Below are 21,424 nucleotides of genomic sequence, written 5' to 3'. Positions count from 1 at the left end.
AGTGGTCTCCCCTAGACTCTCGTATACTCAGATATGGGGTTGGATATTTGAGGAGTAAATCAAGAAATGATTAGATTTTTAGATTATATACATTTAAAAAAAAAACAATCAACAACAAATCAAATTAATAATATATTGAACAATTATAAAAGTAAAAGTTAAATAAGACTCTGCAGCATGAACAAACATTAAAGTACCACTTCCAGTTAACAGAAATAGCCCAAAAGTTGATAGAAATCTATGCTTTGTACCCAATCCTTGTATGCAAAATTTAGTTGACCCAAGTAAAAGCGTACTGGTGTATCACACATACACAATTCCAAAAATGTTTTTTTCTGAATCAGTGAGGTCTAAAATGTTGAGATCAATCAAAATCTTGAAATGTCATTTTTGGCCGATTCCAATACTTTCCCTATACTTCATATATGAGGAAGTCAGGGAGGTCTAAAACATTGAGATGCATCACAATTGAATCGAATCTTTGGACGATTAAAATACTTTCCTTATACTTTGTATACGAGAAAGTACAAAAAAAAAAAAAAAAAAATTGTTGTAGTTGACTACTACAGAGTAAAAACAGGTTTCCAAACTTTCCATATTAATACTGTTCAGCTTTTTATACAAAGCAATTCAATTGCTAGTTGAGCAAAAGGTGCCCAAGATAGCCCTGGCTGTAGAGCAGAAACATTCAGTGGTTCCTGAAATATAGGGTGGTCCAGATCGAATTATGCAATTTGCATTACGCTATAACTTAAGTTTATTACATAGAAAAATCACACGAAAAATCCCAGACCATCGAGAAATGTGCGAACTGATGACATGAAGAATTGTCTTTGCGCCAAACAGGAATTGTCATTGCATAAATCAAAGTCATCCAGACGATCTCGATCTGCATAATTAGATCTTGACCACCCTGTATGTACAAAGCTGTAATGAGGGTTTGGGTAGGGACTGGCAAAATACATTTTAGGGAGGATATTGAATTATGACCTGGTTTTCATGTATTACAGTATAAATACGTTTTCTGAACCTCTTCAGTCCATGAACGAGCTGCAGAAAGCTGAAGCGTAACCAGGCATCATAAGGCACAAAGCAGGAGCCATTCAAAGTAACTAATCACTGGCCAATTTATAGACAATCAGTCTAGCACAGTTCCTTTTGGATGCTGGAATGAAAATGAGTACCGAGAATAAATTTACATATGCTACAAGAGAATATGAAAATGGTACAAAGGCAAGTCTCTGGAGTGCAGTGATAACTTAATGATCTGAAACTATGGCTAGTCTAAATGTAATTTCTTGGTGCATGCATTGTCTCAGAGCTTTTTAATTTCTATTGTACCACACCACATACAGTAGACTTTTCGTATGTTGAGGCAAAGATGGAAGTAAACACAACAACCTCTCATATAATACTTACTGTATGTCCATGCCCTTCTGTGCTTTAATCTACACTACTATATTTAGAGTGCAGTAGAACAAAGGGCCACTCACAAGGTGTCGCCAAACCAAAAGATATCCAAGCCAAAGATATCAAAATAACCAGAAACAAGACTTTATTGTAACAAAAGTAAAAAATTCAGATACAAAATGAGTAACACACAAAGAAACAACAGAGCATAGGAAAAAAAAAAAATAACTGAGGCCTCTCTTGACTGGCCACATTTGAGTTTGAGTTTTATTTATAGTCATTATACTTTTGTACAACAAAATTCTGATGACAACTTTCCAAGTGCAGCAAAGAAAAAAATGCAACAATAAAATACACTACAATAAGATAATCATTCCGGCTATTTGGGTAATGAAGAAAAGTAATGAAGAAGAAAGCAGCACATATTCAACTGTGATACACAAAATTACATTATGTATGTAGTAGTATTTAAAGAGTCAATATGCATTGCCTAAGAATAAGTTCCTTTGTATGTGTGATAAACGGGAAGGTAAAATGTACATTTTACAAGTACATTTGTATATTTTATGTTTATATTAGTTCCTGTAAATAGAATGAATATTGGGTTTGGAGAGGTGTGACTGAAATCACAGTTCTAGGCAAAAAGCTATTAGTCTGTTAGTATGTGACCTGATTGCCCGAAATCTCTTTCCAAACGGTAATGGGGCAAACAGATGGTGGCCTGGATGTGTTGCGTCTCTGATAATGCTGCTAGCCTTCATCCGAAGTCGGCTAGCATAGTTGGTGTTTGTGTTTAGGAGATCTGCCCTGATTTGTAGCATATCCTTCATCACACGGTGTAGATCCTTCCGTTCTGTAATTTTGCTGCTGGCATACCACATAATCAGGTCTTAGAAAATGATACTTTGTATTGCACTATGGTAGAAGTTGATTAAAGCAGCAGACGTAAAATAGAGGGCCTGTCTCAGCTTCCTGAGAAAGTAATTTTACTCAACTTAAATACACTCCAGTCTCCCAACAAACACTCTTTTAAACTGGTCTTGCCACTCAGCCTCCTGCCACATGAGCCCTTGCATACTACTCTGCTCTAGAGGTCAAGCTCATAGGTTGGATGGGCCTTCAAACTTTGACCAATCTTCACCTCAAGATAAACCCTGGAAATTCCTTTGATGGTCCCAGGTGACATGAAGAAGCCCTGGGGCTACAATTATAGAGCTTCTTTGTGTGGCCCCAGGCTTCTTGCACTTTTCCAGCACCAAATAAACATACTGGCGAGGTACAGGAAGGCTGTCCTCTTGAATATGCTTGAGGCATCCCAAAATGTTGTACCAGGGTTATATTGTGCCTTCCAATGGACTGTGTGATTCTGTTTAGCCTAATCAATGACACAATGTTTTGCACCTGGCTAACTAGTTGGTATTTCTTCACGTAGGCTTGGATGCAGAACACAATTTTAAATCCTCTTTAGGACCATTCACAGTGCTACAAATCACAATAATTCTTCATGAACACTACCTTTCAATGTCAAATTCTGTTAATAAATACAATGTAATTAAATCTGACTTTTCAACTCTGTCATTGATTTTCTAAATGGAAATTTAACATAACCTCACTAAATAAGCAATTTTAAATCTAGTTTTAATGCCAATTTGGAGTAATTTATTTCACTCAGTTTGTGTTAAACACATTTACTTCATGTGTTAGGGTGTTGTATTGTGTTAGCCATTACGGGTGCAATGAGAAGTAATAATAATCACGATTCTTGCTTGAAGAAGGGTCTTGAGCTGCCTAGAAAGTTTGAACATTGTAATATTTTTAATTAGCTAAAAAAGGTGTCATTTTGCTTGACTTCTCATGGTTGATCTACAAAAATATTAAAAACAACTTGATAGCTGTTTTTATAATAAAGCATGAAGCAAAAGCAAATATCTGAGCTTGGTTTACAACAAGTGTGACCCCAAGTGCTTCCCAAACAATTATATAAAAAAAAAAAAAAAAAAGTTTTAAGTGATTAAAGTGAAACTGAGCTCTAGCACTTGTGTTGAGATTGGCTTCAGTTAAACAGGGTACGTTCCCATTATTAAGTCAATGCCGCAGTGAAACCATTAGAGACCAGCTGGAGAGTAAAGGGTTAGTGTCTCATTCTGTTTTTATTCTATTACCTACTATTGTTTATTGCTCCCAACCCTTAAACAAACATTAATTTGATCCCAAAAAATAAGACCACAGTCTTAAATGCACTGATGAAAATGATGTAACTGAAGGTAATAAACCATAATTAAGGACATTCTGAATGAATTTGTTGCAATTCCTTTCCAATATGCAAAAATATTAAAATGTCACAATATACACAATGCATGGAACATTGCAGTTTTATATAGAAGACTACAATGTTAAGCAAAAATTATTCATGTTGTACTTTTAGTCTTCTTTATAACAAACAAAATTTGTCATTCATTAAAGGGGAAGTTTGGTATTTATCAAATCAAAGTTATTTCATCACAGACATGGTAAATATGTATTTGCCATGCGAAATTGTGCTCTAAAATTATGGGTTGTCATACATATATATAAGCCATGTGCGACCAACTACGTTGCGCGTGTTAAAGTTGTCTGTGAAGAGCTACCTGTTTAAACACAGCTGCCAGTTGTGAACTGGGCCCTTCGTCGCACAGCATTATGATTTTTTTATAAGGGAAACAAAATTAAAAAAAGAAAACCCTTGGATATTGATTCGATAGGAATGGCCCACTCGGAATCACTATCCAAATCGTAATTATGTGGTGGTGTAGGAGCATTTCTGTTTCTGTCCATTCACAGTCCGTCTCGTTTTCAGGACGCCGTCGTTTCCTCTCACGATGTCTTCTTAACCTTTCTCCAATCTCGCAGGTTGCTTTGTGGCAATCCAAAGAGTAAGGCAATATACACGGAGCAATGGTTATTAAAGGGGGACAAAGATACAACGCCGGCTACAACGTAACAATAATAATTTCCGGAACGTGCGGTTACGTTGTCATTCATTTTACCCACCGTCTTTCATTCATATGTTACGTAGGCACGTACCTTTTATCTTCGGCAATCTTATTCTCTAACCAGGCCTCGAGAACTAATCAGCGTAACACTGTCCACCACCCCTTTCATTATTCCAGCACATTGTTGACATCCGTGACTAACAACAATGTACTAAACTGGAAGGTGGTCTACGCATGCATGGAATTTGCGGACAAAGATAAAGATCTAAATAAAGATCTCTTTAGTTAATTTAAAGCACAACAATTTGTTTAGTTGGAATGTCTGCGTTTTGGTGTGTGACTGGAGTACTACAGTCTTCAGTAGTATAAGCCTGGAGGAGATTCTTAATGCAATGCCTATGTTTTAGCTGTCTCTCTACTGCCATCTAGTGCTTCTTCCAATTCATTCGCGGACAAAGACCAAGACCCAAATGAAGATTATATATAGAGATACAGTAATTACTCGCTATATCGCGCTTCAACTTTCGCGGCTTCACTCTATCGCGGATTTTAAATGTAAGCATATCTAAATATATATCATGGATTTTTCGCTGGTTCGCCGATTTCTGTGGACAATGGGTCTTTTAATTTATGGTACATGCTTCCTCAGTTTGTTTGCCCAGTTGATTTCATACAAGGGACGCTATTGGCAGATGGCTTAGAAGCTACCCAATCAGAGCATGTATTACATATTAACTAAAACTCCTCAATGATATAAGATATGCTTCCCACACAGTGCTTGATTGTTTGCTTTTCTGTCTCTCTCACTCTCTCTGCCTGACGGAGGGGGTGAGCAGAGGGTCTGTTTGCACAGAGGCCGTTTGCCTTGAGGATACGGACGCTCCTCTACAATATGCCGCTTTATCGCGGTGCTTCGGCATACTTAAAAGCACGTATTGATTTTTTGATTGTTTGCTTTTATCTCGCTCTCTCTCGGACATTCTCTGCTCCTGATGGCGCTCCTTTGAAGAGAAGATATGTATGCATTCTTTTAATTGTGAGAAAGAACTGTCATCTCTGTCTTGTCATGGAGCACAGTTTAAACTTTTGAATAAAGGGTGTTATTTCATGTCTAGATGGCTCTAATGTTAAAAGTGTGGGAGAGTTTATAACGGCTTAAAATATATAAAAATAACCATACAAACATATGGTTTCTACTTCGCGGATTTTCATCTATCGCAGGGGGTTCTGGAACGCAACCCCCACGATCGAGGAGGGATTACTGTATATTAAATATATATAAAACCTTGCACTCAATAGTGTTTTACAATGGAGGCTAATGGGGCACAGAAAAAGCTTAAATATTTACCAAATATGTCCAAAATAGCTTATGTCTTTTTTGAACAAAACAAAAAAAAAAACAATATTATGAGATGCAGTTATTTCATAAGAAGTACAGCTGTGCACAACCATTTCAGCGTTTGTCTTCTTCTGCAGTAATCTTTCAACACTGCATTGGTAAGTTTTTAGGCTTTTATTTCCCAGGGATGCCCCATGTCCCTTTAGCTTCCATTGTACAGTGCCAGAGAGGGCATTTTTTTTCTTCAATTTATAGAAAATGCTTAACCTTAGAACACAATTTTGTATGGCAAATGCATATATACTGGTACTATGCTTGTGAAGAAATCATTTTAACGTAAAAACAAGGCAAGTTAATAATTTAAAAATCCATGTGGAAATTTTCTGATCATGTTATTTCTGAGGTCATAGGGACTCCAGAGGTTAAATCCCCACTTTATAAACTCTTGACAAATGTTACTCCATTGGTGGTTGTTGTAAACTATAAAATCCAGGACACAAGACTAGATGTTATAATCTCATCTACTACTGTTACTGATACTATCATAAACTCATCTCACTAAAGAAAAAAATGCAATTATTCATACTGAGATTTAGATTTGCCTATCAATTAAAGAACATATCTTTAGAAAGTAATAAAACAAGAATTCTCAACCTACAATCTGTATAGACAAGCACCAGGAGAAAGCAGCTCTTTTTAGCTGAACCACATACTAAAAAATGTTTCTCAGAAAAAAGGTGACAATAATAAATTATTTCTTTTAATATAAAAACTCTCATTTCATATTGTATTTTTAGGAAAAAATGCATTACTAATTCAAAACATAAATCTTACAACAAATAACATCTTAGAAATGAGACAATATGGTAACCACACCTTTTCCGATAAATGCAAATAAGAAAACTCCCTCCAAACAATTATGTTACCTTAATCTGACATTAAAGATTAAAATAATTCTGTGGCACAAAAAGGCTGAAAAATCAATGTATTTACTGAGAATAAGTGGTTACAATTTTGCATGTTTAATTCCTGTTACTATTTTAGGCATTTGACGACAATTTACCTACTCTGTCTTTTCAATGTGTGAAAATAAAACTATTATATACAATACACAGAAATTTGGTCTAATAGAAAATACCACATATCATTCCTTAGTGGTGCAGGTAGATTTGACCTCATTAATAAAAAAATAACTTTAGCAGCTAGACTGATATTAAAATTACCCATCTGAAAGTAGTATTTACCTGCTCCTCCTCCTTGGAGAAATTTCAGAAGCACATAGATGCAGACTGTAACAGCCAGTGTCTTCCAACTTTCTCCAGCTGCCAACTCATTAACTGAAAAAAATTACTTAGAATGAATTTTTTAAAATGTTCAAAATGTATTCACAAGTCAATTACTTGATACTGTCAACAGTCAGAAAACTGGAAAACAATCATTGGGTCTTTTTGTGAATCACAGTCTGTGTATGGCATTTTTCTTTGGGAATACTGCTACCCGACTTAACAGACTAAACAGATATGGGAGTTAAAGGAAAAACCTGCTCTTTTTATTTTTTCTGCAGTATACATTACAATTACAGTATTCTTGTTGGTTTAAAGCAATTCCAAATTCAAATTCTAACATTTGAAAGAAGCCTGTAAGTGAGACATACTTACCAATATTCTTGTAGAAAACTGGCACAAAAATATTGATTGCCCTCTCTGCACCTAACAACAACAAGCACAGGATGACCAGACCCTGCAGCAACATGTTACCCTTTGGCCACATGTAGGGCACTAATAACTTCACTTTCTTTCCAAAATCCTGCCATGTGGATCGATTGCTTTCTGTGCCAGGAAGAAGGGGCTGCAAATACAAAAGTTTAAAACATTCCTGATGTGTTATTGCTGGATATTACACTTGTTAACAAAGACACTTGATATTTTTGATAAGTAATGAGTTGGACACAAGTTTTAGAGTTACTATATGCTGCTGTCCAACCCTAAATACAAAGAGGACTGTTTGACTTATGTTAGGTAGATTGCCCAGAGGGGACTGGGCGGTCTCGTGGTCTGGAACCCCTACAGATTTTATTTTTTTTTCTCCAGCTTTGAGGTTTTTGGGTTTTTTTTTCTGTCCACCCTGGCCATCGGACCTTACATATTCTATGTTAATTAATGTTGACTTATGTTTATTTTTTATTGTGTCTATTTTTCTATTAATTTTGTAAAGCACTTTGAGCTACATTTTTTTATGAATATGTGCTTTATAAATAAATGATTAATTGAACTTTAGCAAACAGCAAAAACAATTTCACTCAGCATTGAACTGAAACTATAATTTATGATAGGACATAAACTTAAGCAGATTAGTCTCAATCAATTCCAATGAGCCCAAACCACCTCCATCATCTAGTTTACTGGTCACCAAAACTACTGCTAGAGCTTTTTTTTTTTGTTGTTTTAAGTATTTCTATCTGTAGATAATATTGTGTAAATGCATCACCTCATAAATATACTGTATATCACAGATTTATATGGTGGCTTCCAAAAATCTGCAGTGCCAAAACTTGACAAGTGATTACCAATACAACTTTTACTCTATTACAACGTTGTAAAGTGTTTTTCATTCTGCAGTGATTTTATAGTTTACATGGAGGTGGAATTAAAAGTTATAAAGCACAAATTATAGTGAATAGGAGCAATCTGAAACAGTTGATTTCATACTCTTTGAAAAATGTTAGAAAGAGTTAATCAACTTTGTGTGGGTTTTTTATTCAATCAGACAGCCCCAACCTTGTTGGCTCTCCGTGAATAAGAAAGTAAAGTCCTTCATATAACAGATATTAGTAAAAAAAATGTTTTAAAATTCAAAGCCCACTTATATTAAATACCTTGACTCTGAACAATCTTGTGTAAAAGAGTGCAACATAAACTGGGTTCTGATACTCATAACTACTACACAGAAGTTCACTTTAAGGGAAAGCAAGATTTATTCAGGTAAACCAGATGTCACTGCATAAAAAGTACAGTATACAGTAGATTTCACATTACATATTTAGTTCACCTATTACATGCGTTATACTCTTCATACCTGCAGCAGTTTCACTTTGCTCTGTAACAAAGCAAGTTGTTTTCTGACAGTAGAGGTACCATTTCACAAAAAGAATAAATTAGTATAAGGCGTAACAGTAAAACAAAACTTGAAACAGTATTAGGCAACACAAAAATGGTCAGAAATTATTCTGACTGTGGATGTCTTTAAAAGGTCATTTTAAAGAACAGCTACAAAGGTCAAAATACAATTTTAAATCATATTTACATTTTAAATTGTGCTTTAAACAATAGTTTTTTCAAAGATATTAAGTCTAACTTAGTTTGGTACCAAGATAATGGCTACCAAGCTTACCTGTTCTATATCTTGTTCATCTTCATTGATCAGCAACATATAAGGCCTTTGTGGCAATCCAGGTGCCCAGAGGCCAAGAACAAATAACAATGCCGTACAGATGTAGCGCAGCACCCATAGACCAAACTGGATCTAAAAAGGAAAAATAATTACAAAATAACATTCTGTCCTTGGACTGTGACCCTTGTATGGTGGAAGAGCTTACTTAGGTGCTCCAGGAACCTGTTGAGTTTTCTTGTCTGCAACCCAGGTGCCTGGGTAAGAGTATCCTTTATGTAGTGGAATGACAAACTGTAATTCAAAAGGTGTATGACTAAATTCATGGGAGAACAACAAGTCCAAATGAAGTTCCTTCCCTGTATTGATGACCTCGCTCTTTGCAATGCAGAGAGAGGGATCTCAGAGTGGTGCACCTCCTACTCAAGATTATGAGCATCTCTCTTTAAGGCTTAAGTTAGTATACTTTGAGTGTTGAAGATAAAAGTGACCTCTGAGGCTATGCTATTGCCTTCATGATTTTCTAAATGTTTTGTAGTTTGCCATATTCCCTATATAAATTTCTCCATTTCCTCAATCGGTATTTTCCATGCATATTAATTCAAATGGGTTCAATTAAGAATCACCAGTTAACAGAACAAGCTGGAGAGCAGCCAGTACTTAGTCTACAATGAGAGCAATAATGAAGCACATCTTATATGTGGTACCAGAACACCAAATTTAAGTAAACACGCTGTTTTATGTGGAACATATGGATTTACTTGTAAAGCAGTTTTAGCATCTTTGGTGAGGAAGACTATGCTACTCAATGCATTGTTTTCAACTTCAGTAGTCTTAGTAGTTAACTTTTTCCATAATCTTATACTATTTGTAATCCAAACTTACCAATTACTATTTTATTAGTAAATACAAGACATATTTGATAGAATCAGAATTGCTTAAGTTTGGTCGACTAGGTTAACAATTTTCTTTATTTTGAAGACGACTGGGTACATTTGAGTTCTACATGAACACCCATAAGAAACAAAAATGAAAGTACAAGTCACACAGCAGAACAGATCTCTGCCTTAGGGCAAAAAAAAAAAAATCCTACTATCCTATGTACATCACAGAGTTTAAAATTAACTGTGAAAAATCAATCAGTTGTACAGTAGGGAGCAAAAAAAAAAATGACAAACTACATGGAAAATGTTTCATGCTAAAAAGCTGATAGGCTAATGCTATGAAAAGTGTTATTTACTAGTGTACATTTTCTCACAGGCACCGTCTTTTTCAAACCGATACTGTTTTGCCGAGTCATGCTAAGTAAGGCTCCTACTTTACTGGACCTCCCAGAGCTAGGGTTAGTATTGCTGCTTTTCTGTTCCCCTTGGCCTGCCTTTAGGAATATTTTTAATGCAAGAAAAGTTGCTTACCATCTGCATATCAAAAATTTAGAAAAACAAGAAAAAAAAAATGGAAAAAACTAAAATCCATGCAACACGACATAACAAATAGGAACTACCACACAAAAAAAAATTAAATAAAGCAATAAATCACACAGCGTTTTCATCAAAATATTAACTTTCATAAATGTACTCAATAAAGAAAGATTTTAGATGTGTCAATTTGCAAAACAAGAGAATGCCTTTCATGTTTTCCAAGTACATGTATTTCAATTGATGGCTATTATTTTAATTCTTTTTTGTAAAAGCTATTTACAAAAAAAATGTTTTAGAAAGACAATAAGCCAAAATTTGTTGTGGAAGGTTTGCTTTTCTTAAAACTTTATTTGTGTCCTGAACCAGCTAGGTCTCCTTACACACAATAGAAACCAATCAGTTTTATTAACATTATTATAGTTTGTATTACAAATATTTTTTTTTTTAAATAATTAGGATTCACAGGAAGAAACCAAAGCTTGGGAATAAATTTAAAACCAACATTCTTCATTTTTAATACTATACCTATTTGAGACGTTTAGAAGTTGTTTCTTATTACAAAAATACTGATATTTAAGATAAATATTGTTAAACTTTTCATAATTTACCATGCAGATATATTTAATACATACATACATATTACTCTGCACGTGCAGTGTAAAAAATGTTTCCACACTAATACTGCATTACTCATTGTTACACTACAATTCCTATCTACCCTAGTTAAATATTTAAATCTTTACGATTTCTATACTAAAAAGTTTGTTTACTAAAGAACATTTTTCAGTATTCGATGTCTTATAACTGTTTACAACTATGATATTTTTAAAGATCTAACTTATTTTAGCTTGAATAATGACATTTTTGATGCTTTTGAAAAAGTACACTATGACAAAGACTTACACCTGAATACAAATGTGCCATTTCAAATATCTTGTTCCATAGAAAAAATATTTATTAACAATTTGAATTCTCCAGACTATCCTTATTTCTGCAAAAGCCTCAGTTTCTACCTATAACCTGCATGAGAACCGGAAATTAGTGAGGAAACATGTGTGATGTACAGCTTAACATTTTTGTAATACATTTTCATAACATTATAATTATAAAATAAAAAGGAAGTTTGTACATGTTTAAAAAACTGTCAATGGAAAGGCTTCAAGTGAATTGCTGTTCTGAAATACAATGGACACTGTACAACTTTATTTCCTTACAATCGTAAGGTTTATTGATATGGCATGCCAATGGAAACATGCTTTTCTTGTGTTAATCCTTTTACAACACACTACATCTTTACATGGCGATAATGTAGATAGAATTTTTTATATCTTTCAAAAAAAGCTGAAACAGCTATAGATTCACAATTTTTAAAAAGCTATCTTTTGGAAAAAAAAAAAATCAAAAGTTAATGTATTTCCATTCATCTTCTTACCATTTTTTTTTAGGTGCATTATAAATAAATAATGCAAAAAGCATCTACAGCAGTTGCCATGTTTGTCTGTCTACATGACAATAATTTTGTTAAAATTTTACACAATTGTTATTTAAGAAAATTTAATTTTTGTTGAAATCTCTTAGAGTACACTGTACATATTTTTGAAATTTCAAAATTTCCAACTGAAAAGCACTTACAATTTCAAAAAATTATCCAAAAAACTGTCAAAAGCTAAGATATGTTCTGTGTGACTTTAATTATGGATTAGTCTACTGAATCGAATAGAACAGGTCACTTCAACCTGTATACTTTATAGGTTATCCTCTTTTACTTGTCTGAAAACTGCTTTTGATGACAAAACAAATCCCCAATACAGGTTAGTCACACGGGAGAGGCGTACACTCACAAAACACTGGTACACAAGCTCACTTCTCTTACTGCTTGAGGTAATAGAAAGTCACTTAACTAGAAATTAATGTAAAAGGAAAGGAATTGTGTCACCTTGGATTGGTAAGCACAGCACAGAGTTAACAAATGTGTACTCTGCATTAATGTTACACTAACACACTCACAGCTGCATCATCTGCACATTTAAACAACACAATATTTTGCTTAGGATGGCATGGTGGTGCAGTGCTACCATTGCTGCCTCACAAGAAGGACACCAGGGTTCACATCTTGGATCCTCCCTGCATGTAGTTTGCATGTTCTCCCTGTGTCCAAAGATATGCAACTTAGATGGATTTGCAATGCTAAACTGGCCCTGGTGTGCGTATGTGTGTTCACCCTACAATGGACTTGCGCCCTGTCAAGGGTTTATTCCTGCATTGAGCCCTGTGCTGGCTGGGATAAGCTAAGAAACCCTGTTTATGATAAAGCGGTTTAGAAAATGAAAATATTTTGCTCACACTATAATTTATGGGCAGACCTGCTCTCCATCATGGTCTGAAGTAGTTAAACGTTTATCTTGAGACTTCAATAGAGATTTTAACTCTTCACTGTGTACTTCTATTAAATGTTATTTTTCAGAAATCAGAACTACAATTACACAATTACTGCCTACAACAGTTTTTAATCACTTGAATTGGACTCTGCTGCCTATGAAAACTGCTGAGCCACAATAAGCCTGTTACGTCAATGTTTAGATACATGGTAGCGATAAGTTTTGTTAAAAAGCATACCATAGGCTACCAATTAATGTAACTGAACTATTATCACTGCTATTTATATACAGTGCATATGACTCACTGTTGAAAAAAAAAATGTAATAACTGATGAAGGGAGTGAACCTCCAGAAATTCACTGAATAATGCTGCCTTGTGCATATCAGTAAGCTGTTTGGGTTGCCATCTAGTGCAAACTTTACAGTATCCCAAGTCATCATGCACTATGGCATGTACAGATCCATAGCTTATATCCAAATGTGTACCAACAGCGGACAACGTAATTCATCGGTTTTCTATGACGAAGGCATTTGCCATGTCCATGTGGGCTTGTGCGTGTGATGTTGATGGTCAGCCTGTTTGAGCTCTGTCAGTTACACTTGTTCTTCCCACTTTAAAATTCTAACCCATTCCTAAACATTTCCTTGAGTCATGCGGTTTCCACTTTTGTACTGAGCCAGCATAATTTAGGGAATTTCAGCAGGTTTCACTCCCTCTGCCCAAAGAAATCTCATTACGCTGTGTTGTTCAACAGTGGTGAAAACCCCACAGTAGAGCATCCATGTTCATTTGAACTTTACTTCAACTAGACTAACATTAGAGCTCTGTGTTGTGCATCTTTAACTTACACCAACAGATACAAGCGGACTTGTCTGGCTACTTCCTTCTATACAGTGAAGGAGTTTTGTATTACTCCTATTTAAAAAAAAAAAAAAAGTTTCAAATAATTTTGGGATTTTTGAACATTAATAGCTATAGTATTTTCACATTATGGCATTTCTGTGGGGCTTTGACTAGGGCATTCAAAAACTGTAAATTACTTTTTTCTTTAACCATTTCAATGTAAACTCACTTGTATGATTCAAATCATTACTGCACTCTACCTTTAGATTACAAACGGATGGTCTCTCATTCTCCCAAAGAACTCTCCAAAGCACTGCAGTATTCATGGTTCCAACAATAATTGGCAAGTTGCTAAGTTGGCAAACATCCCTAAACCAGGATGGTATCACCCCTTAGTGATGTTGTGTGGTGCTTGCATTGCAGAGCCACAAAGATTACAAGCATCTCTACAACCAAAACTAGACCTACATTACGAAAAAAAGGTTTCTACTTTTGTCTAAAGAATATTGTTCTGCAATTCCTCAGCATGGGCCAGATACATAGGAAACCAGCGATGCTCTGTTCAGGGAGGAAACTCCATGCTTGTATGAAATGGCTCACATTTTTGCCTAGTGCCTTTATAATGGTCAAGTTATGAACGCTAACCTGAACTAAACCAAACCCGAACTGAAGATTCTTGTACATAGACTCTTTATGACAAAACAAGTTGCCCATGGAAAAATGTTGGAAGGTAATCCTCTGCTGGGAAGACTGACTACAGCACCAAATTTCTTCTATTTAGGTAATATTATCTGGTCGACCTTCAGAGACTTAAAAATATGACTTTCCACACTAATGAACATATTCAAGAATATTTTTCTAGAAGTGTTCCAGTACTATTGATTGTGGCACAATGGGTCTCTAAAAACTGTACACTAACAGGGCCAGTGGCCAAACTGTTAACCAAAGTATTCAAACAGTTGACTTCAGATCTTTTAATTGGTCCGAGTTCAAGAAGTTGACAATAACTTTCTTCACATTTGAAGATTGTGCTTTCTCACTTTGCAATTCACGCACTAAACAAATGAAAGAAAAGCTCCAAACAATACCTTTTTTCTGTTAACAGTCTCCTGTATATACCAGGGCAACCTACAAAAACATTTAATCAAGCTTACTATGAAAAAATAAAATGATACAGAAACTGAGCTTTTCACAGCAGCAGTGTACATTTATTAGAGGGCATTAGAAGGAATGACAGGATTTGGCTTCTCTCATGAAGATACAATATGTTAAACAACTGGTCAAAATAATAAACATGAAAATGATTCCGCAGACTTACATGTTACCTTGCAAAAACCCCCTTTGAACCCCCCACCTTTGAGAGCATAAGACAATAAGAAATTTGAATAATCAGAGGGGACTATTCAGTCAGTCAAACTTGTTAGTTTAGCCAATAGCAAAGATATCACAAGATCTCATCCAGGTATCACTGGGACATGGATTGTCTAGGCATCCATGACAGATTGAGAAAAGGTAATTTCATTTTGGTTTTAGAACTGTGGCGCTTTGCTTTGACAGTGCAGGGAAGCAGGAAGGTTGATTGGACACTAAAGGGGAGATTGGTAGTTAACTGTTCACTTGAGGATTAGTGATCCAGGCTGCTTTTCCTCATTAGTTGCTAAACATGTGAGTTAATGCCGCACCTGATTTACCCAAGATAAGTGGGCTGTGTACAGTAAAGGCATAGAGAAGGGGAAAGTTAGTTAAAGTTTGGTCAGTTTTTGGAGTTTGAACGTGATACAGATGACAAGAGACTGGGAGCTCCAGCTGAGGAAATTGGGATTACAAAGAGAGGTTGAATTAAGGCTAGACAGACAGAGAAATGAAAGGCAAAGCTGTGTGGTGTGTGCAGTGGTCTCCTGACTGAAGATTTAATCCTTGTAGAGAGTAAGGCTGATCCTTCCCTGCTGAAGCTAGGGGACAGGGGAGATATTTTGGACAGGGTATCATCCTGTGGGTACCAACATGAGTTGGCACACGGACAGTGCAGAGTTGAAGTTTCTGGACAAAGACCATGCCTGCTGATTGGGAACAGGCTGGACGCAGCGATCGTCAGAGTAAGGACTGTAGACAGGTGCAAGTAAGTAAGTCCAGATGGACAGAGTTGACGGTGCAAGCACAGAGTCATTTGAAAGGCTTGATAGTAAAAGGGCGAAGTATCCAACAAGGCACGTCAGTGGATGGAATGCAATTAAAAGCTTAGGGACTCCTGCTCTATGAATGGTACTGATATCCTTTCGATTGCTTTTTATTGATGTTATTTATTTATTGACTGAAGGACATGCTCCAGTTTTATGGAATTATTTTTTGATTGGAAACATCTAATCTGCACTTGGGCGTTTCTAGATTAGAACAAACATGCACCTCACTCTTTTTGTCATCTTAAATCTTATCGTTGTGTCTCTTCGTCACTGGCCCATCCTCGGTACATGAACTACGAGAGGTCAAACCTACATCCTGCTGTTAATCCCTGACAGACAAAGTTTCTGCTTCAACTATATAAGTTGTTAGTTTCTTCCGTCTTCCCCAAGTCTCTGCATAAATAAGCAGTCTGTGGCTTCAGCCTTAAATACACTTCGCAATGGTTAGCTTCCATTGTTACTCCCATTTACTTGCACTCAGTTTTATACACATTAATAGCATTTTTTGAAGGTTTCCAAAAAGTATAGTATGAAAAGGGAACATAAGTTATTTAGCACATCGTTACTATACCAAATTACCATAACAATTGCCATATGCACTTCTTATACAAAAACAATGCATAGTTCAAAGTTTACTGTACTTTACACAACATGCCAATTGTTTGTTCCCGGTAGTGATATTCTGCACGTGCTTATAAACCAAAAAGGTATGAATGTCTTGTGCCAGTACTCAGATGTAAATAATGACATGCACCAGAAGATGCAAATACAAAAAAATGGACCTCCACATGTATAATAAACATAGAAACTGAAAGTAATCTGTATACAAATGTGAAACTAAAAGTCATTAGCTATTGCTCAAGAAATAAGCAGGCAATATAGCAAGTGAAAAGGACTTCCATGTGTGTGCGCCTAATGGTCAGGAATGGAATATGGATACAATGTGAAATAAAATACATACCTTTTTTACTGTAGTTTCCAAACTCCACCACCACAGTGGGCTACTCCAAGATATAAAACTCAGGTTCTCCCCAGCAAATGCCAAGCTCCAAAACAGCAAGAGTATAACACTGTGGCCTCTAGTTCGATCCAGCATCATGACTCGATTCCTCTCCACTTGAAGCAAGATGATTGCACAAGTCCATCCAACAACTGAAAGGCAGCCATACAAGATGACAAATCCAGGAAGCACACCAGGGCTTATAATCTGCCACAACAAACCTCCAACAAACTGAGCCTGTAAAATGGCAGACAGCCCAAGCTGTAATTTATATAACTGTGAGCGAGGGATGTACTTGGGCTCCATTGCAGTTCCATACTTTCTATAGCAAATGCAGTGGAAAGTACCAAAAAGGAGGGAAACAGTCAAGAGGAGGACAGGCAACAGAGTAAAGAAGAAGCAGGGAGACAGGCCAGACTGGATCCACACCTCAGAAATAGAGACATTGGCCTCACAATAGCTTCCAAGCACAGCCATCACACAGGACTTTAGGCTGAAAAAGAAACAAAGAAGCAAACTGTGAATATAAAGAATAAAGGGAGGGAAAAAAAAAAAAAAAAATCACAATTACAATCTGGAAAGGTCACGGACCACCTGAATGACCTACAGTATTTAAGACCCTGCTGTACATTACATAGACAAAACTGTTTGGATTCTGTCGAAGAGAATGAGGTTTTAGAGAAAAAGATACATAAGTAAAGTCAAAGACCAATCAACCTAATCTAAACATCTACTAGATAAAATATGAAACCACAGTAGTTGAAGAAACCCCAACATGAACATGGAGGAACCGTGCAAGAACCACTTAGTGACTGGACAGGAAACAGTTGTTTTAGAACAGTATTTATAACTGCTGTACCATTATGCATATTCTAAATCATCTTTTTTTCCGGACTCACATACTAAATTTGCAAGTAGCCGAGTTTTATAATGCCACAATACACAGAGCATCTTCGAAGCACTCTGAACCTCTATTTGTCCTCCCAATGACTGCGTTGGTTCCCCTCCAGGTAATCCGGTTCCCCCCACACATCCCCAGAGATGTGCTGGTTACACTGATTGGTGATTTCAAGTGGGTTGTGTGTGTGTGTGTGAGTGTGGGTTCTTTGCTTAACCCTGCCTTTTGTTACTTGGATAGGCTCTGAACCCCAAGTAACCCTATCATGAATTACCTCAAAAGTTATATACTGTACTAGAGCAGGTATGTATTTTATGTTCAAATACTGTACCAAAGGAGATGCAGTGAATACACCTGCCATCTCCGCACTCCAGAGTTCTCTGTTCAAATTCCTTGTCTGTTTGTGTGGACTCTGCATGTCCTCCCCAGTGTCTGCATAGGTTCTCCTCTAGGTAATCAGGCTGATGTACTGGTCTGGCTGATCTGTGATTTCAAGAGGTGTGTGTGTGTGTGTGTGTGTGTGTATAGGCTATGTGCTAAACCCTGACTTTTATATCACTCAAATGGGCTTGGAGCCCCCTGTAACCCTGTCATTAAGTGGATTTAAGAATGGTATGTCAGAATAACGACTATGGCAAACACTTAGATTTTTTTTTTTAATAATACCTTTATGCTGGCATTAAGAATTTACCGATAATTCATGTAACTGGGTTCAAATCGCAGCCCACTTGCTGTCTGTATATTCTCAGCATTTTTTTGTGCGTTTTGTCCTCCAAGTTCTTAGGTTTTCATCTACAGTCGGAAGACGTCTGCGTTATGAACACTGGCGAATTCAAAACAGACCGGTGTGTGGGAACAAGGGTGGTCGACTGCTGGAATGATTTCCGGTTTCCAGGAGGACTGAATTAAAATTATCGAGTTAGGAAATTAAAGTTCATATACAAAAAATAGTGTATTAATAATGTTACATTAATATCAGAATTATAGATATAACGTATAGCCTCCTCATAAGCTTAAAACCTACAAATCATTCATCAGTATTACCACGATATGTATTACTTGCGCACACACATATAGTATATTAATGGTACAGTATAACGCAGGACTGGAGGAGCACGTGGCAGTGGAAAACAAGAATCTAAAACAACAGAACTGATTCCAGAACCATATTGAAGCACGAAGGTTTTCAATGTATCCAAATTCATTATAAGGCAAATGCAAGTTACGTAACGACAGTAAAAAGACACGATTTTTCGACCGAACTGTGAAAAGATATGCGCCGACACACGCCGAACCCAGCGCCAGATCACATTGGAGCCTGCCTGGGTCCGAACCCGTCGCTTCGTGCGCCGCTTCGTCCAACCCGCTTACACCCATACAAGTTTGTCCTTTATAGTTTGTTACGCTAATTTAAGTGATAAAAAGCTACACATTTACAGGTCGGCGGATACTCACCTTTTTACAACAACAAAAAAGGATTTTTTGCTTTCGGGGTTAAAAAAATCTAAAAGATAGCTACAAAAACTCTACTGTGTGATAGTAACAACTGTGACCTCTCGCCGGGAGCTCAGTGTTTTGGATCGTCCATGACTCGGCAATCTGCACTGGTGCTTCAGATACTGCTCTGGGTCCTAACGTGTGCCGATCTCACGTACATTCTGCGTACAGTTGCATACGCGCATAAGTATCGAACGTCATCGTGACAATCGTTAACGCCAGGTGTTTCTACATCGTATTCAGGGTTCAATTCAATCATTGACGAAACAAGGGTTTTGAACTGGGAGGAGGAAGCTCCTTAGTGTCCCGCTCAAACCCAAACCCGCTATCCTTAATGTGTTGGGATAGTTGATGGCAGAGTATGGTTCCTTACCAGACGTGCTCAGTTGCGATGAATGTTTTCAGTGGAGTGGTTGATTGATTGGTTGAGGTGGATAGTTTGGGTGGTGATTTACAGATGATGCTTTATCAGGTCGGTTGCAGCGAATAATTTTCAGGAGGGGTGATCACTTGTGGTGGATCTTTTTAGGGAAGTGATCGATTGCTGTAGATGGTTTCCGCTTTCCAAGGGAACGATCGGTTGCCGTGGATGCTTTCCCTGATTGGTTGCAGGGCTGGCTTGGCGTTGACGTAGAGCCGGCTTAACATTATGTCCATAGGAAGACTCGGTTACAAGCACCCAAAAAGAGATATCCAAAATTTCCAAAATTATTTCTGCACGTTCAGATCTCTAACTATAATCGACAGAGGAGGACAAAGGAGCGGGTTTACCCCTTGAAGATCGCATATGAAATCTACGAATGAGGAGGGAGTCCCTCTTGGAGATTGACATCGTTGTGATCAGATGTGCAACATTTTTGGCTACCCCGCTGGCTTTGTCACTAGGTCTACTTTAGCACCAGTGGCTCCAGTACAATAAGGACAAAATGTGGCATCCTCCCCCAGCTAGTGCTGTTATTTAAAAATTAAACAATTCTTAAACACACTTCGGTAATTTAATGTTTTGTTAAAATGTCGATAGCAAAATTAACTTAGTTATATATTTTTTTTACAATTTTCCCATATGGTCAATGTAATTTCTTATCTCTCTCTTTTATATTATAAAAAAAATATTGGAAGGCTTGGAAGGAGAGAAGACGCGCTTTTCTAGGAGACGTCTCACGAGACCGGGCAGTGAGACCAAACGAAAGCTGCTGTACATGCTTTTAAATTTTCGAAGCGCTGCGCGACATACAGTTGTGCTTGAAAGTTTTGTAAACCCTTTATAATTTTCTATATTTCTACATAAATATGACCTAAAACATCATCAGATTTTCACTCATGTCCTAAAAGTAGATAAAGAGAAACCATTTAAACAAATGAGACAAAAATATTATACTTGGTCATTTATTTATTAAGGAAAAAGATCAAATATTATATATTTGTGATTGACAAAAGTATGTGAACCTCTAGGATTAGCAGTTAGTTTGAAGGTGAAATTAGAGTCAGGTGTTTTCAATCAATGGGATGACAATCAGGTGTGAGTGGGCACCCTGTGTTTTTTAAAGAACTGGGATCTATCAAAGTCTGCTCTTCACAACACGTTTGTGGAAGTGTATCATGGCACGAACAAAGGAGATTTCTGAGGACCTCAGAAAAAGAGTTGTTGATGCTCATCAGGCTGGAAAATGTTACAAAACCATCTCTAATCCTAGAGGTTTGGACTCCACCAATCCACATTCAGACAGATTGTGTACAAATTGAGGAAATTCAAGATCATTGTTACCCATCCCAGGAGTGGTCGACCAACAAAGATCACTCCAAGAGCACGGCGTGTAATAGTCGGCGAGGTCACAAAGGACCCCAGGGTAACTTCTAAGCAACTGAAGGCCTCTCTCACATTGGCTAATGTTCATGTTCATGAGTCCACCATTAGGAGGGCAATGAGCAACAATGGTGTGCATGGGAGGGTTGCAAGGAGAAAGCCACTGCTCTCCAAAAAAAATTGCTGCTCGTCTGCAGTTTGCTAAAGATCACGTGGACAAACCAGAAGGCTATTGGAAGAATGTTTTGTGGACAGATGAGACCAAAATAAAACTTTTTGGTGTAAATGAAAAGC

General features: G+C 36.8%; 1 protein-coding gene across 2 annotated transcripts in view; it reads right to left on the bottom strand.

Moving 5' to 3' along the window:
• abcb6a (ATP-binding cassette, sub-family B (MDR/TAP), member 6a) overlaps nt 1–19,954 on the bottom strand; it is a 48,491-nt gene extending 28,537 nt beyond the window's left edge. The window contains exons 1-5 of one of the 2 annotated variants that reach the window (XM_039756457.1): nt 19,700–19,954; nt 16,893–17,424; nt 9,112–9,243; nt 7,380–7,569; nt 6,966–7,058 (exon numbers count right to left, since the gene is read on the bottom strand). In XM_039756457.1, coding sequence (XP_039612391.1) covers nt 6,966–7,058; nt 7,380–7,569; nt 9,112–9,243; nt 16,893–17,408 — 931 coding nt within the window. In that variant the 5' untranslated portion in view covers nt 17,409–17,424; nt 19,700–19,954. Of the gene's footprint in view, nt 1–6,965; nt 7,059–7,379; nt 7,570–9,111; nt 9,244–16,892; nt 17,425–19,284; nt 19,500–19,699 lie in introns of those variants that run through there. The other variant, XM_039756456.1, reaches the window with a different exon arrangement.
• Between the last annotated feature and the right edge of the window lie 1,470 nt (nt 19,955–21,424).

This window comes from Polypterus senegalus, chromosome 6, assembly GCF_016835505.1.
Source record: "Polypterus senegalus isolate Bchr_013 chromosome 6, ASM1683550v1, whole genome shotgun sequence".
In the NCBI taxonomy this organism is placed as follows: Eukaryota; Metazoa; Chordata; class Cladistia; order Polypteriformes; family Polypteridae; genus Polypterus; species Polypterus senegalus.
Note: the sequence above shows the minus strand (reverse complement) of the source record. Positions and strands in the feature narration are given on the sequence as shown.